General features: G+C 44.5%; 1 protein-coding gene across 7 annotated transcripts in view; it reads right to left on the reverse strand.

The window, feature by feature from the left end:
- Nucleotides 1-17,397, reverse strand: part of DOCK6 (dedicator of cytokinesis 6) — a 299,047-nt gene extending 281,650 nt beyond the window's left edge. For 3 of the 7 annotated variants that reach the window (XM_073622622.1, XM_073622618.1, XM_073622617.1), the window contains exon 1: nucleotides 17,214-17,397. In XM_073622622.1, the coding sequence (XP_073478723.1) occupies nucleotides 17,214-17,254 (41 nt within the window). In that variant the 5' untranslated portion in view covers nucleotides 17,255-17,397. Of the gene's footprint in view, nucleotides 1-8,896; nucleotides 8,941-17,213 lie in introns of those variants that run through there. The other 4 variants (XM_073622624.1, XM_073622620.1, XM_073622621.1 and 1 more) reach the window with 3 other exon arrangements.
- Between the last annotated feature and the right edge of the window lie 505 nt (nucleotides 17,398-17,902).

Here is a 17,902-nt window from a genome sequence, read left to right on the forward strand (position 1 = left end):
GCAGGAGCCATCCACAATTTGCTGTGTCCAGGGAGTGGCGCACTGTGTGCCCCTAACATGGCAGAGGCAGGATCACGTATATGTACGTGATCCTGCCTGCCCGTGCCACCCTGTCACAGTAAATGTACTGTGGCAAGTGGTAAAAATAATGCTCTATTTACCCCTTGTGCATTTACACTAAGCCTGTGATCAAGCTGTGATCAGATAGTTCAGATCACAGGCAAAGTGCACAGAACCAGAGTGGCTCTGTGCCTTGTGACTGCTGTGATGACCATTCAATTGATTACAAATGTAAACACTACTACTGTTTACATCTGAGAGCCCTCCCTATCCTTTTGCAATGTAGGAATTAGGAAGGAAGGTTAAATGAAAGAAGGAAGGAATGGACTGGATTATAGGCAACAGCATGTGCAAAAATTGGGGGTTTTTAACCACTTGCCGCCCGCCCTATTACAAAATGACGGCGGCAAAGTGGTTTGATATCCCTGACCGGACGTCATATGACGTGATCAGGATATCGAGCCGCTGCGCGCCCCCGGGGGCGCGCATCGCGGCGATCGTTGTTGCGGGTTGTCAGTCTGACACCCTGCAACACCGATCTAGGTAAAGAATCTCTGACGGAGACTCTTTACCACGTGATCAGCCGTGTCCAATCACGGCTGATCACAATGTAAATAGGAAGAGCCGGTAATCGGCTTTTCCTCACTCGCGTCTGACAGACGCGAGTAGAGGATAGCCGATCGGCTGCTCTCCTGACGGGGGGTTCTGTGCTGATTGTTTATCAGCACGGCCCCCCCTCGGATCCTACCCAGGACCACCAGGGAAGCCGCCCAGGACCACCAGGGAAACCAGCCACACTGGACCACCAGGTATGCCCTCTAGACCCCCAGGGAAATACTAATCAGTGTAAAGGCAGCTGCCAATCAATGCACAGGCAGCTGCCAATCAGTGCCCACTCCAATGCCTACCACTGCCAGTGCCGCCAGGGAAGCCTATCAGTGCCTCATATCAGTGCCACGCATCAGTGCCCATCAGTGCCACGCATCAGTGCCCATCAGTGCCACGCATCAGTGTCCAGCAGTGCCCGCTCATTGGTGCCACCTCATCGGTGCCGCCGTATCAGTACCTGTCAGTGCCACCTTATCAGTGCCCATCAGTGAAAGAGAAAACGTACTTGTTTACAAATTTTTTTTAACAGAAACAGAAGCAAAACTTTTATCTTTTTCAAAATTTTCGGTCTTTTTTTATTTGTTTAGCAAAAAATAAAAACCGCAGAGGTGATCAAATACCACCAAAAGAAAGCTCTATTTGTGGGAACAAAATGATACAAATTTAGTTTGGATACAGTGTAGCATGACCGCGCAATTGTCATTCAAACTGCGACAGCGCTGAAAGCTGAAAATTGGTCTGGGCAGGAAGGTGTCTAAGTGCTCTGTATTGAAGTGGTTAATACATTGAATTAATTTGATTGTGGGATCTTTTTTAAACCCCTTCACCTTTCTATCCCCTGAGTGTGAGCTGTACATCTCATCTCCATCCTGCCTTTGACCTGTTTATTAACCCTTCAACTCCCTTATCTTGCACATTAATCCTCTCATCTCCATCCTCCCACTGTATGTGACCTGTACATCAACCAGCAGGTGACATTCTAGGTCTGCAAGAGCATGCGCACTCCCCCCTTAATGTTTACCTGAGCCCCATCTCTCTCCAGCGATGTCCACGAGTGTCTTAGCTATCCGGGACTGTCCTCCTGATTGACTGAGACACAGCAGAGGCACCATTGGCTCCTGCAGCTGTCAATCAAAGTCAGTTAGCCAATCAGGGGAGAGAGGGGGTGGGGCTGGGTCAGGGCTCCGTGTCTGTATGGACACAGGGAGCTGTAACTCGGCTCAGGTGCCCCCATAGCAAGCTCCTTGCTGTGGGGGCACTCAACAGAAGGAAGGGGCCAGGAGCAGTGAAGAGAGACCCGAGAAGGGGAGGATCAGGCTGCCCTGTGCAAATCCAACTGCACAGAAGAGGCAAGTATAACATGTTTGTTATTTTATTTTTTTTTTTTTATTTTTAAACGAGACTTTACAATCACTTAAATATGGTCACAATGCTCCGCAGGCTCCAGTACAAAAATGTTATAACTGTACCTTTCTTTATTAATGTGGATGGATTTATTACATTTTTGCAAAAGGAGGACTATGCCTTTAAGCCTGTGAGTTGTCATGGACCCCAAATGACCCACCTAAAGTGCATTTAAAGCCAAACTTACTTTTTCAGGTTTAAATAGAGTGGGGAATGGTTAAGATCCCTCTTTCATTTTGTTCTGTGTCCTGTTGGGGAAATTTCCCTTAACTTCCTGTCTCAGAGACAAATGAGGAAGTGGGAGCAGTTCTCACAAATGATATTGGATAGCCCCACTCAGACAAATGTCCCAAGGCAGGTTACACAGTGGAAGATTTCCCCTCACCTCCTCAAACATTTTGGATTTCCTATCACTTTATGTATGGATCACAAAGGTCGCCAGAACAAATAGGAGAGGGTGAATCAGGCACCAATAAAAGAGGTTCTAACCTTTTCACACTCTATCTGAAGCTAAAAAAGTATTGTTTTTAAATATACTTTAAAAGCACAGTGTCTATGCCTCTTACACTGGAACTGGTTTTAGCTCAGCAGCCATTAGAAAGCGTTAAAAAGTTCCGCTTTTTCTCCCCCTCCCTTCTCATTGTAAACTCTTTTTTAGGGAGCGGGTACCTACTTCTGCCAGGTACCCACTCCTACTTCTGGAATTTCAGCCAAACACCCCCCCCCCCGTAACCTCCTGGGACATGTCATATATCAGACAGTGTGGTGTGACTCGCGCATGCATAGCGGGGAGTCGGTTGTGAAGCCGCAGGAAGTCACAGCCGGCTTCCCACAAGCAAGCTGCGGGCTGGAAAGGAAGACCTGCAAAGAACAGGCCAGGGTGGGAGCTGGATCCCTGGACAGGTGAGCGTTTATTAAAAGTCAGCAGCTACAGTATTTTTAATTTTTGTACAAATAACCAAAGTTCCTCTTTAACCACTTCACGACCGGCGCACGACGATGTACGTTGGCAGAATGGCATGGCTGGGCAAATGGACTTACAGGTACGTCCATTTGAATTACCCGCCATGCCATTGCGTGCGCCGGCCGGAGGCTCCGTGAGTCGGGTCGCTGGTCCCGCGGTATCCCCGCGACGATCTCACAGAGAGGACGAACGGAGAGATCCTGATGTAAACAGCATCTCCCCGTTCTGCCTAGTGACAAGTGCCATTGATCACTGCTCCCTGTCATCTAGAGCGGTGATCAGCGTAATGACACACACAGCCCATCCCCCCTACAGTTAGAATCACTCCCCTAGGACGTACTTAACCCCACCCTGCCCCCTAGTGGTTAACCCCTTCACTGCCAGTGTAATTTACACAGGAATCAGTGCATTTTTAAATCGCACTGATCGCTGTATAAATGACAATGGTCCCAAAAATGTGTAAAAAATATCCGACATGTCCGCCATAACGTCGCAGTCACAATAAAAATCGCTGATCGCTGCCATTACTAGTAAAAAAAAAAAAATATTAATAAAAATGCCATAAAACCATCCCCTATTTTGTAAACGCTATAACTTTTGCGCAAACCAATCAATAAACGCTTATTGCGATTTTTTTTTACCAAAAATATGTAGAAGAATACGATCGGCCTAAACTGAAGAAAAAAAAATGTTTTTTATATATTTTTGGGGGATATTTATTATAGCAAAATGTAAAAAATAATGCTTTTTTTTCAAAATTGTCGCTCTTATTTTGTTTATAGCGCAAAAAATAAAAATCGCAGAGGTGATCACCACCAAAAGAAAGCTCTATTTGTGGGAAAAAAAGGACGTCAATTTTGTTTGAGAGCCACATCGCACGATCGCGCAGTTGTCAGTTAAAATGACGCAGTGCCGAATCGCAAAAAGTGCTCTGGTCAGGAAGGGGGTAAAATCTTCCGGGGCTGAAGCGGTTAAAGGATAAGTCCACCCTAATACTAAAATCTCTACATTTACAGACATCCACAATCTGACACTAACCTATCTAGCCCTGCAAAATATAAACCAGTATACATACCTTTTCTAAAGCCGATCCAACCCCACGCTGAGCTGTCAGCTGTGGCTTTTCTGTGTAGGCGGGTGCAGAGGACACAGCCGACAACGGAAGCCCCATAGTAAGTCTATGGGTGACGTTGCTCCCTATTCATTTCACAGCCGTTGACATTGTATACTGATTTCTTCTTTACAGGGCTAGTCTTAGATCAGATCGTGGATGTCTGTAGATGTAGCGATTTTAGTGTTAGGATGGACTTATCCTTTAAGCTTCAGTTGAAGCTTTCATACAATAGTACATTCCAAGCAACTATCTGATATTTTTATCAGCACCCTTAAAGCCACCTACTTCCTCTTACAGAACAAGATTTACAGCAATAAAAGTCATTCATGAGCAGCTTGCCAATTTATTTCTGGTATGTGAGAGATAACATCGTGATCAGTGAACTTGTTGCAGGAGAAACAAACACACTGCATTTTACAGGGCTTGGCACCTACATCTTATAATAGGGAATTCTTTCATAGGGATAGTCAACCCAAAACAGAAACCCCAGCTTCAGGACACTGCCAACAGCTTCAATTATCACCCACAGATCCAAGCCGGGGGGGGGGGGGGGTTGGGTCCTAGCTCCTACTAGAGCTGCACAATTAATCGTTAAAAAAATCGAGATCTCAATTCAACCCCCCTGACGATCTCCATTGCAGAGTTTGCCGATTCTTTCATATAACAAGTGGAGAGACTTATCTGCTCACTCAGCTGTCAAAAGAAAACATCCGGGCAGTCTGCCAAGTTTTTCATGAAACATTGTAATTAACTCTTCCTTCTTAGATCAAAGGGATAAACTTCTGTGTGAAAAAAATCCAGGCAATCTGCTAAGTACTAACTTTTCCTTCTTGGATCAAAGGGATAAACTTCTGTGTAAAAAAAAAAAAAAAAAATCCAGGCAGTCTGCCAAGTTTTTCATGAAACATTGTAACTAACTCTTCCTTCTTGGATCAAAGGGATAAACTTCTGTGTAAAAAAAATCCAGGCAGTCTGCCAAGTTTTTCATGAAACATTGTAACTAACTCTTCCTTTTTGGATCAAAGGGATAAACTTCTGTGTAAAAAAAATCAGTCTGCCAAGTTTTTAACAACCTGTAAATGCAGGAAGTTTAACCACTTTAAGTCTAAATCTTTTTCTGACACTTGCTTAGAGGATTTTAGCCAGAATTGTGCAGCTCTAGCTCCTACCTATCTTATGAGGGGGTTTCACATTCCCAACTAAAGGAAACCTGTTGGAAAAAAAAGCTATGAGAGCTGCCATTGCTGACCTCCTTCTGCAAATACTAGTTCCCTGGATGTCATGCTGGCCCTGTATCAATGCTCTGCAACAATTTTTTTTTTTTTTGAAAACCCATGGCGTGTGAAACACACTCAAAAACTTCACCCAGTGCCAAAAAAATGTGCACACGCATAATGAGTGAAACACAAAAAACGTGCAACAGGTGTACACAAGCCCTCTAAAATCAGAGGGCCTTGCCCTGATCCACCGGGGTGTGAAGCTCCAGACTGGACTGGACTTTACACTTGGTCCATCTGGCCAAAACCAGACGGACCCCTTTCTCTGGAGGGTCTGCCGAAACAGACCCACCCAAGTACTTGGTGGGGCTCCCCCAAAGGGAGACCCCATGAGAGAGGGCGAACCAAGCCAGAAGGCCAAGTCCACCACCTGCCAAGACTTTCAGGGCTGGCCCGAGGACCTACACCCTACCAGTGCAAAAACCGTGTACAAACATAAACATACAAAAAGTGACAAACAAGGGCTTAAATAAAAGAAAGTGGGGGAGAAGGAAGTGGAGAGGGGAGTGAAAAGTGATCATTGTGTAAAACAATGACCAGGCCCTCAGGCCAGGAATCAAAAATTCCTCCAATCCCAGCCAAAAGGCCTGGCCCAGGAGGCAGGTGGAAAAAAAGTGTGGTATGGTGCAGTGACCGTGGTGCCATAAATCAAAGTGACCCTCACAAATATACAGATCATTCTTTACCTGCATACATGGTTAATGGCCCATTCACATCATATGAATTGTGTTGCCCTGGGTAGCCTTGCCCAACACAGTTCTAGTCACCTCACTTTGGTGCATAAAGATGCATGGAATTTCATTGTGTGACATCTTCATAAAGTTAGAAAACAAAAAGAAGAAAAAAAAAGTAAAGACTGTGATGCATCATGACAATGCATAGCTCCACTTCCTTCACAGTGCACACCAGTGGATGCTGTACAACATGCAATGCTGGTGAATGGGCTCTAAAAAATCTGAAGTAAGAGGATCAGCATAACACCACAGCAGCCGGCATGCCACAGCCATGCATAGATATCACAGACACAACATTTTTAAAAAATGGAATAAAAAATGTAAAAAGTTTTGAAGTAAGAGAGTCAGCATAACAGCAGAGTAGTCGGCACGCACCAGCCACCACAGCAGTGCATAGACACAAATTTTTTTTTTAATGGAATACTTTTTTTTTTAAGTTTTGAAGTAAGAGAGTCAGCAAAACTGCAGAGCAGTCGGCACGCGTCAGCCGCCACAGCAGCCAGAACGTGTCAGCCACAGCAGTGCATAGACACAAAATTTTAAAAAAATTGAATACTTTTTTTTTTTTAAGTTTTGAAGTAAGAGAGTCAACATAACAGCAGAGCAGCCGACACGCGCCAACCGCCACAGCAGTGCATAGATGTCCTAGACACAACATTTTTTAAAAATGGAATACATTTTTTTTTTAAGTTTTGAAGTAAGAGAGTCAGCATAACAGCAGAGCAGCAGGCAAGTGTCAGCCGCCACAGCAGCCGGAACGCGTCAGCCGCCACAGCAGTGCATAGACACAATTTTTTTTTTTAATGGAATACTTTTTTTTTTTTTTTTAAGTTTTAAAGAGAGTCAGCATAACAGCAGAGCAGTCGGCATGCGTCAGCCACCAACACGCGCCAGCTGCCACAGCAGTGCATAGACACAAAATCAAAAAAAAAATTGAATACTTTTTTTTTTTTTCTTTTAAGTTTTGAAGTAAGAGAGTCAACATAACAGCAGAGCAGTCGGCACGCGTCAGCCGCCTCAGCAGCCGGAACGCGTCAGCCGGCGGAACACGCCAGCCGCCACAGCAGTGCATAGACACAAAATTTTAAAAAAATTGAATACTTTTTTTTTTTTAAGTTTTGAGGTAAGAGAGTCAACATAACAGCAGAGCAGCCAACACACACCAGCCGCCACAGCAGCCGACACACGCCAGCCACCACAGCAGCCGACACACGCCAGCCACCACAGCAGCCGACACACGCCAGCCACCACAGCAGCCGACACACGCCAGCCACCACAGCAGCCGACACACGCCAGCCACCACAGCAGCCGACACGCGCCAGCCACCATAGCAGCCGACACGCGCCAGCCACCACAGCAGCCGACACGCGCCAGCCACCACAGCAGCCGACACGCGCCAGCCACCACAGGGCCAACACGCGCCAGCCACCACAGCAGCCGACACGCGCCAGCCACCACAGCAGCCGACACGCGCCAGCCACCACAGCAGCCGACACGCGCCAGCCACCACAGCAGCCGACACGCGCCAGCCACCACAGCAGCCGACACGCGCCAGCCACCACAGCAGCCGACACGCGCCAGCCACCACAGCAGCCGACACGCGCCAGCCACCACAGCAGCCGACACGCGCCAACCGCCACAGCAGCCGACACGCGCCAACCGCCACAGCAGCCGACACGCGCCAACCGCCACAGCAGCCGACACGCGCCAACCGCCACAGCAGTGCATAGATGTCCTAAACACAACATTTTTTAAAAATGTAAAGTTTTGAAGTAAGAGAGTCAGGATAACAGCAGAGCAGCAGGGACTTGTCAGCCACCACACCTCAGCCGCCACAGTAGTGCATAGATATAGACAGAACATTTCTAAAAGGAATAAAAAATGTAAAGTTTTAAAGCAAGATGGTAAGTATAACTGCACAGCAGCCCCCACATCAGCCTCCACAGTAGTGCACAGATATAGACATAAAATGTTAAAAAACTGGAATAAAAAAAATGAAAACTTTTTAAAAATGGGCCTTGTAAATCTAGGTCTGTAACCTCAATACACATCTGATAAAAGCTGAATGACTTCAGGATGGTCCGTTACTAATAAATGTACACCGACTGTTGAAGACTGTACCATCCAACCAGCATTTATAAATATTTATGTCTTTCTTGGTTGAAATAAAATATAAAATAAAATATCATACACAGTGCAAATGGTACAAATAACTTTTCTAATGGAAAATCATGATGGACAATAAATTGTAAGCTCTTTCGATCTTAGGGATGCACGGATTCATGCACTCAAAAAAAAAAAAAAAGAAAAAAAAAAAGCTGTGTAATATGTCAACACTATATAAAAACAAAATAAAAGATGTATCGAGTCATTGGTTCATTGTAACAGCACCCATCCAAAACTCATACCAGTTTCCAGTGGACTGTCCATCAGCCTAAATTTGAACATTGGGGTAAGACAAAGTACCACAACACCTAGATGTATCCGAAAAATAAGGAAAAAGATAAGAAAGAGGGCAATAATTAGAAGAACACTATTACATCCTGTTTATACTCCAAGCACAGTAGCCTGACAAAGTTTCAGAAAGGAAAAATGTCTGTGTAGCCCTCAGCAACCAATCAGCCCTCAGTAGGGCCAGCGGTATAAAGAATGGGACTGATCCCTACAGACCACGCTTTTCCTGCCCTCTAGTTCTACGTCAGACAACAGAGCACAGAGGTAACGAAGAGCTCACACTCTACTTGAAGACATGGCTTCCGTCATGGGAGGGAGCAGCCCAGCACTTCTCCGGACGGGACACTAGCGCTCCACACTGCCCGATACGAGAGGAAGTGCTGCTTTTCCCAACACAATAACAGGACGCAGGAGAGGGGAGGACGAGGGGAAACGACAGCGGAGGATGAAATAAAGATAGCATGGAGGGTGGGGGCAGGGGTGTGAAGGGATGTCTGGAATTTTAGAACTTTAAAAAAAAAAAAAAAAAAATCACTGAATTGGAGTTTAATAAATCGCAGAACGTAATAGACTATTGTTATAGACTGTCTCAAAGTATTCTAGAACAGTAACCCAGCTCCAGAGTGTCTTATTACCCCTGTAATATCCTATTACAGTAACCCAACTCCTCAGTGTTCAAATACCCCATAACATCTTACTAAAGTAACACTGCACCTAAGTGTCTTATCACCCCTGTAACTTATTATTACAGTAACCCGGCTCCTGAGTGTCTTATTACCCCTGTAATATCTTTTTACAGTAACCCAGCTCCTGAGTGTCTTATTACCCCTGTAATATCTTATTACAGTAACCCAGCTCCTGAGTGTCTTATTACCCCTGTAATATCTTAGTACAGTAACCCAGCTCCTGAGTGTCTTATTACCCCTGTAAAGTCTTATTACCCCTGTAATATCTTATTACAGTAACCCAGCTCCTGAGTGTCTTATTACCCCTGTGATATCTTAGTACAGTAACCCAGCTCCTGAGTGTTCAAATACCCCATAACATCTTACTAAAGTAACACTGCACCTAAGTGTCTTATCACCCCTGTAACGTATTATTACAGTAACCCGGCTCCTAAGTGTCTTATCACCCCAGTAATATCTTATTACAGTAACCCAGCTCCTCAGTGTCTTATTACCCCTGTAATATCTTATTACAGTATCCCAGCTCCGGAGTGTCTTATTACCCCTGTAATATCTTATTACAGTATCCCAGCTCCTGAGTGTCTTATTACCCCTTTAATATCTTATTACAGTAACCCAGCTCCTGAGAGTCTTATTACCCCCTGTAATATCTTATTACAGTAACCCAGCTCCTGAGTGTCTTATTACCCCTGTAATATCTTATTAAAGTAACCCAACTCCTGAGTGTCTTATTACCCCTGTAATATCTTATTACAGTAACCCAGTTCCTGAGTGTCTTATTACCCCTGTAATATCTTATTACAGTAATCCAGCTCCGGAGTGTCTTATTACCCCTGTAATATATTATTACAGTAACCCAGCTCCTGAGTGTTCAAATACCCCATAACATCTTACTAAAGTAACACTGCACCTAAGTGTCTTATCACCCCTGTAACTTATTATTACAGTAACCCGGCTCCTAAGTGTCTTATCACCCCAGTAATATCTTATTACAGTAACCCGGCTCCTAAGTGTCTTAATGCCCTCTAACATCTCATTACAGTAAGCCAAGTCCTGAGTGTCTTATTATGCCTTAAACAACATATGACAGTGGCCCGGCGTCTAGCTGTCCTAGGATATACTTTAAATCGTATTACTGGAACTGAGCTCCTAATTGCCTTATTATCTCCCAATTCTCTGCTACAGTTTGGAAACAGAGAGGAGAGCCGTGTGCTCCGGTTGTGCTGTCCAGCTGTCTGAACAGATGGCGAGACAGCGTGCAAGGATTTCAGATTAGTATAAGGGGGGGACAATTTGAATGAATTATTGTAATGTTATACCACAGACAGGAGAAGACGGCAATAGGAAGGGGGGGGGGGTTTAAAGAACAAAAGAACTTTCCATCTGCATATGTTTGAATTGAAATAAAATAATTAATAATGCTCCTTCGTTTCCTTGGGTTACAGTCATTAGCCAGCTTAGAAGAAATACTTCAGTAATGAAGGAGCGGGGTATAACCACCCCCATGTGTCCTTCACAGCTGGCTTCCTCTAATCTTTTTCTTTTGTCTTATTTTATCTATACGCCCCCTTTATGTTTAGTCTATATTGTTCTATCACCTCTATTATCAGGAGACTATACTACTTTCATACTTGTTATCACAATTTCGGCTGAAAGTTTCAACACCAATGTTCCTTGTGAGAATACAACAGAGGTGCCAACACTTAACAATCATTGCCAGGCACACCTTGACGGTGAGGGTCAGAAGAATAAGGATTGTGGAATATTGTGGAATACCTAGCATGACTGGCACTGGGGGCTGCCCTATATAACATGATCATTGCAGTCATAATCATGATATGAAACAAATAATGATGGCCAGAAAAGAAAACTGTAGTGTTCGCTCACATTCATGGTCAGTGGAGAAGAGCCCCATCACATTGATCGTTAGTGGAAAAATGCCCCTTACACTGGTGGCCAGTAAATTGCTGACGTACGATGGTGGTCTGTGGAAAAGGGATACCTTAGTTTGGCATCAGTGGAGAAGGATCTCCAAACATTGGCAGTCACTGGGAGAAGGGCCACCTTACTATGGTGGTCAGTAGGAGAAGGGCTCCTTACACTGGTGGTCAGTGGGAGGAATGCTCCTTACACTGGTGGTCAGTGGGAGGAATGCTCCTTACACTGGTGGTCAGTGGGAGGAATGCTCCTTACACTGGTGGTCAGTGGGAGGAATGCTCCTTACACTGGTGGTCAGTGGGAGGAATGCTCCTTACAGTGGTGGTCAGTGGGAGGAATGCTCCTTGCACTGTTGGTGGGTAGAAGAAGGGCCTCATTGTACAGGTAGTCAATAGCAAGAAAGCACCTTGCATTGGTAGTCAATGGGGAGAATGCTTTTGCACTAGTGATCATTGAGAAGAATGATCCTTACACTAGTGATCAGAGGGAAAAAGAATGCAGACTACATTGCTGGTCAGTAGAGGAAGGACCTCATTGTAAAGGTGGTCAATAGGAAAAAATGCTCTTTAAAACGGTGGTCAAGAGGGAAGAATGCCCCTTACATTGGTAGTCAATGAGAAGAAAGCTCCTTACATTGGTAGTTTGTGGGAAGAATGCTCCTTACATTGGTAGTCTGTGGGAAGAATGCTCCATACATTGGTTGTCAGTGGATGAATGCCCCTTATGATGGTGGTCAATAGGAAAAATGCTCATCTTACTTTGGCGGTCAGTAGAAAGAATGCACTTAACATTGGTGATCAGTGCAAAAAATGCCTATTTATAGATTGCTTCTAATCGTAACTTATGAGAGAGGCAGAGAGTGCTCATTGCTCAAGGAACCTCCAGCAACCCTAGTGTTCCAAGAAACCCTGAATGAGAAAGGCTGCAGTACATCAATTTTGGCAAATTAAACAAAGTTTTTAGAAACACTGCACAATATGGTTTTAAGGAACATTAATAAAAGCACTGCGGCAAAATGCGCCTGTTACCCCAAATCATTTGGACCGTAGCTTCCAATTACACAGCACCATAACACACGTGCCTGTGGTATGTTGAGTCTCCAAAAATCCTTTAGATGCAGTTTTTCATACATTACTGTTTTAACAAACGTGCTGATTGAACGCAGTATGCACTAACACATGAAAGCACGTGTGAAAGCCCAATGCATGGTGTGAAGGCGGCCTATATTAGTGTGTGTTCAGCTTTAACAAAAAAACGTGAATTTATTTTTAGATTTTCTTCAAGCATTTAGAGCCCATGGGAAAGCACAAACGCAAATGTAGACGTCACTGACATGTAAACTATTTAGTTTTACAACCAGGGTTCCGCCAGAAGTTGTCAGGGGTTTCCCAAACAATGTCTTACTCTAAGATATGTAAACAGTGACACCAATTATCTCTTTAGCTATTAGTAAGGGGGGCATTTTTCCTGCCTGCCACTAGCATAATGGAGGCCTTATCTCATCTGGCCACTAATATATGGGGGCCCTTTTCCCACTAACCTCCAGTCTAAAGTGCCCTTCCCCCATGTACCAGCACTGTAAGGGGGTGCATCAAGGACCACTGACATCAAGGGGGAGATTCACCAACCACTGGCATCAAGGGGGAGCTTCACTGGTGCCAGCATCAGGAGGCACCTTACCAACTAAAAGCATCAGGGGGCACGTCACTGACCACCAATCTAAGGTGTCACCTCAATGACCCCCAATGTAAGTAGGCACCTCAATGACCACCAGTCTAAGAGGGAACCTCACTGACCACCCACGTAAGGGGGGCATCTCAATGACCACCAGTCTAAGGGAGCAACTCATTGACCATCAATCTAGGAAGGCACCTCAATGACCACAGTCTAAGGAGGCACCTCAATGACCACCACTGTAAGTAAGCACTTTACCAACCACCAGTCTAAGGGGGGGGACCTCACTGACCACTAATCTAAAGGGGCACCTCAATGACCACCAGTCTAAGGGAGCAACTCATTGACCACCAGTCTAAGAGGGAACCTCACTGACCACCCACGTAAGGGGGGCATCTCAATGACCACCAGTCTAAGGGAGCAACTCATTGACCATCAATCTAGGAAGGCACCTCAATGACTACCACTGTAAGTAAGCACTTTACCGACCACCAGTCTAAGGGGGAATCTCACTGACCACTAATCTAAGGGGGCACCTCAATAATGACCTACACTGTAAGTAGGCACTTTATCGACCACCAGTCTAAGGGAGCAACTCATTGACCACCAATCTAAGGGGGCACCTCAATGACAACAGTCTAAGGGGGCACCTCAATGATCACCACTGTAAGTAGGCACTTTACCGACCACCAGTCTAAGGGGGAACCTTACTGACCACAAGTCTAAAGGGGCACCTCAATGACCACCAGTCTAAAGGGGCCCCTCAAGGACCACCAGTCTAAAGGGGCCCCTCAAGGACCACCAGTCTAAAGGGGCCCCTCAAGGACCACCAGTCTAAAGGGGCCCCTCAAGGACCACCAGTCTAAAGGGGCACCTCAAGGACCACCAGTCTAAAGGGGCACCTCAAGGACCTACACTGTAAGTAGGCACTTTACCGACCACCAGTCTAAGGGAGCAACTCATTGACCACCACTGTAAGTAGGCACTTTACCGACCACCAGTCTAAGGGGGAACCTCACTGACAAGTCTAAAGGGGCACCTCAATGACCACCAGTCTAAAGGGGCACCTCAATGACCTACACTGTAAGTAGGCACTTTACCGACCACCAGTCTAAGGAGGCACCGCAATGTACACCAATGTAAGGGGGCACCTCACATACCACCAATGTAAGGATCCACTTTTCAGCTAACCCTGCATGTAAACTCTCTCCACCAACTACCAATGTGAGGTAACACTACAATTGTCACTGTCTCTCCCTTATGCCTATTATTAGTACTTGTTCCATTTCATTATAATTACTAAATAGAGTTTTGCCTTATAAAGCAGCCCCGGGTGTCAAGTACACCAAGTACTACATGTTCCCTTTTCTGTATTCTCAGCTATAGTCATTATTAGCAGGGATCCCCGAGAACTTACAATGTTATTTTCGGGATGATATTCCACAATATTCACAAGGTTAAAAAATTCTGATTCAGAAGGAATCTGAAACATAAAGAAATGGAAGCCGCCCTCTGCTATAGAGGGCCCCCGGTGTACACACATCACTACAGATACTGACCTGGAGTATGGAATACTCTGCAGTTGGATATCAGTGTATAGTATATAGATCCCTTCCCTGGCTTCCCCTACCCCACCGTATAAAATTCAAAATGCTAACCACAACATACAAGGCCATCCACAACATCGCCCCATCTACATCACCAACCTCATCTGCAGATATCGCCCAAATCGTCCCCTCCGCTCCTCCCAGGACCTCCTGCTCTCTAGCTCCATTGTTACCTCCTCTCATGCTCACCTTCAGGACTTCTCCAGAGCCTCTCCCATCCTCTGGAACTCCCTGCCCCGGTATATCAGATCAGCCCCTAACCTGTCCACCTTTAGGAGATCCCTGAAAACTCATTTATTCAGGGAAGCCTATCCCACACCCACCTAACAACTGTCCCCGAGCCACCCCCATCAAATCATTCCCCGCATCTATTACCTTTTGTACCACCACCCCCTCCCTTTAGAATGTAAGCTCTACGAGCAGGGCCCTCCTGTACCTTCTGTATTGAACTGTACTGTAATTGTGCTGACCCCCCTTCTATATTGCAAAGCGCTGCGTAAACTGTTGGCGCTATATAAATCCTGTATAATAATAATACAGATTGGGATATCCGTGTATATAGATTGTGGATGAGATCAAAGTATACAGATTGGGAGATCAGTGTATATAGATCGGGAATGAGATCAGAGTATATAGATCAGGATATCAGTGTATATGGATTGTAGATGAGATCAGAGTATATAGATCAGGATATCAGTGTATATAGATCAGGATATCAGTGTATATAGATCGGGAATGAGATAAGAGTATATAGATCAGGATATCAGTGTATATGGATTGTAGATGAGATCAGAGTATATAGATCAGGATATCAGTGTATATAGCTTGTGGATGAGATCAGCGTATATAGATCTGGAATGAGATCAGTGTATATAGATCAGGAATGAGATCAGAGTATATAGCTCAGGATATCAGACGTATATAGATCGTGGATGAAATCAGAGTATATAGCTCAGGATATCAGATGTATATAGATTAGGATATCAGACGTATATAGATCGTGGATGAGATCAGAGTATATAGCTCAGGATATCAGATGTATATAGATTGTGGATGAGATCAGAGTGTATAGATCAGGATATCAGTGTATATAAATCGGGAGATCAGTGTATATAGATTGTGGATAAGATCAGAGTATATAGATCAGGATATCAGTGTATATAAATCGGGATATCAGTGTATATAGCCTGGGAGATCAGTGTATATAGATCGGGAGATCAGTGTATATAGATCGGGATATCAGTGTATATAGATTGTGGATGAGATCAGAGTATATAGATCAGGATATCAGTGTATAGAGATTGTGAATGAGATCAGAGTATATAGATCAGGATATCAGTGTATATAAATTGGGATATCAGTGTATATAGACCGGGAGATCAGTGTATATAGATTGTGGATGAGATCAGAGTATATAGATCAGGATATCAGTGTATATAGATTAGGAGATCAGTGTGTATAGATCGGGAGATCAGTGTATATAGATCAAGATATCAGTGTATATAGATCAGGATATCAGTGTATATAGATCAGGATATCAGTGTATATAGATCGGGAGATCAGTGTATATAGATCGGGAGATCAGTGTATATAGATCAGGATATCAGTGTATATAGATCAGGATATCAGTGTATATAGCTTGTGGATGAGATCAGCGTATATAGATCTGGAATGAGATCAGTGTATATAGATCAGGAATGAGATCAGAGTATATAGCTCAGGATATCAGACGTATATAGATCGTGGATGAGATCAGAGTATATAGCTCAGGATATCAGATGTATATAGATTAGGATATCAGACGTATATAGATCGTGGATGAGATCAGAGTATATAGCTCAGGATATCAGATGTATATAGATTGTGGATGAGATCAGAGTGTATAGATCAGGATATCAGTGTATATAAATCGGGAGATCAGTGTATATAGATTGTGGATGAGATCAGAGTATATAGATCAGGATATCAGTGTATATAAATCGGGATATCAGTGTATATAGCCTGGGAGATCAGTGTATATAGATCGGGAGATCAGTGTATATAGATCGGGAGATCAGTGTATATAGATTGTGGATGAGATCAGAGTATATAGATCAGGATATCAGTGTATATAGATTAGGAGATCAGTGTGTATAGATTGGGAGATCAGTGTATATAGATCAAGATATCAGTGTATATAGATCAGGATATCAGTGTATATAGATCAGGATATCAGTGTATATAGATCAGGATATCAGTGTATATAGATCGGGAGATCAGTGTATATAGATCAGGATATCAGTGTATATAGATCAGGATATCAGTGTATATAGATCGGGAGATCAGTTTATATAGATCAGGATATCAGTGTATATAGATCAGGATATCAGTGTATATAGATTGGGACTGAGATCAGAGTATATAGATCAAGATATCAGTGTTTATAGACTGATGGATGTGGGTAGAACATTCAGGAAGTGGATATTTGTGGGGACACTGCCATAGGTTGTCACCCTCCCAGGAAATCAGGACCTCTTCATAAGACTGGGACCTGTCTATCTGCACTATTACACTACAATGGGGACTATCTGCATGCTGCTTTGTCCAGGGACGGACTCCACACAACGATTGGAATATTAATAAGACATTGTGCAGCACACCTGTCCCCTCCCCCCACACCTGTCACCCCCCGGTCACGTGGTACTCGGCTCACCTGTTAATCTTCTGTGCGAAGGCTCGGCGCTCCGCTGCCATGGCCGCTATTCCAGCGCCGAACGTACCGGCTGGAGGGGACTGTCCGGAGCCCGGGAAGCCAGCCCGACAGCGACACCTTCAGCCCGCCCCATGTCCGCCCACACTCCGCCCGGTCCGGTGCATAGAGCCAGAGCAAATCTCTGGAGTGTCCCTGTTCCCACCCACTGGCGGCATCTTGTGGTCATGTGGAGTACTGCAAGGCAGGCACAGTGCCTTGTACAGAGGCGGCATGGTGCGGTTGTCTGCGGTACTGCGATGTTATAGATTGGAGTGTACTCTGGTGGCACCGTGTGGTCATATTTAGTAGTACAATACTACTAATTCTAGAACAAAGGTTCTAAATCCAACACCAAAAAAAGTAATAAATCCAAGTTAACTAGTCCTTGGTGTGGTGACTGCATTTGTTTTCTTAGTTTACTTCCTCTTTTGCTTCTTTTTCACTTGGTATTCTTGCACATAACATACTCCCTATTCTTCCTAGGTGTCTACTGATCTATGGAGGGAGCCATGATTGTCACCCAGGCTGTTCTCCTCATCTATACTACAAAAATATCTCTTCATCTCCATTACATACAAATAATATATTCCTTGTTCCTGGGTGGCTATATCCCACCTCCACTGATCTATGAAGGGAGCTATGATTGTCAC

Source organism: Aquarana catesbeiana, linkage group LG03 (assembly GCF_042186555.1).
Source record: "Aquarana catesbeiana isolate 2022-GZ linkage group LG03, ASM4218655v1, whole genome shotgun sequence".
Taxonomy (NCBI): Eukaryota; Metazoa; Chordata; class Amphibia; order Anura; family Ranidae; genus Aquarana; species Aquarana catesbeiana.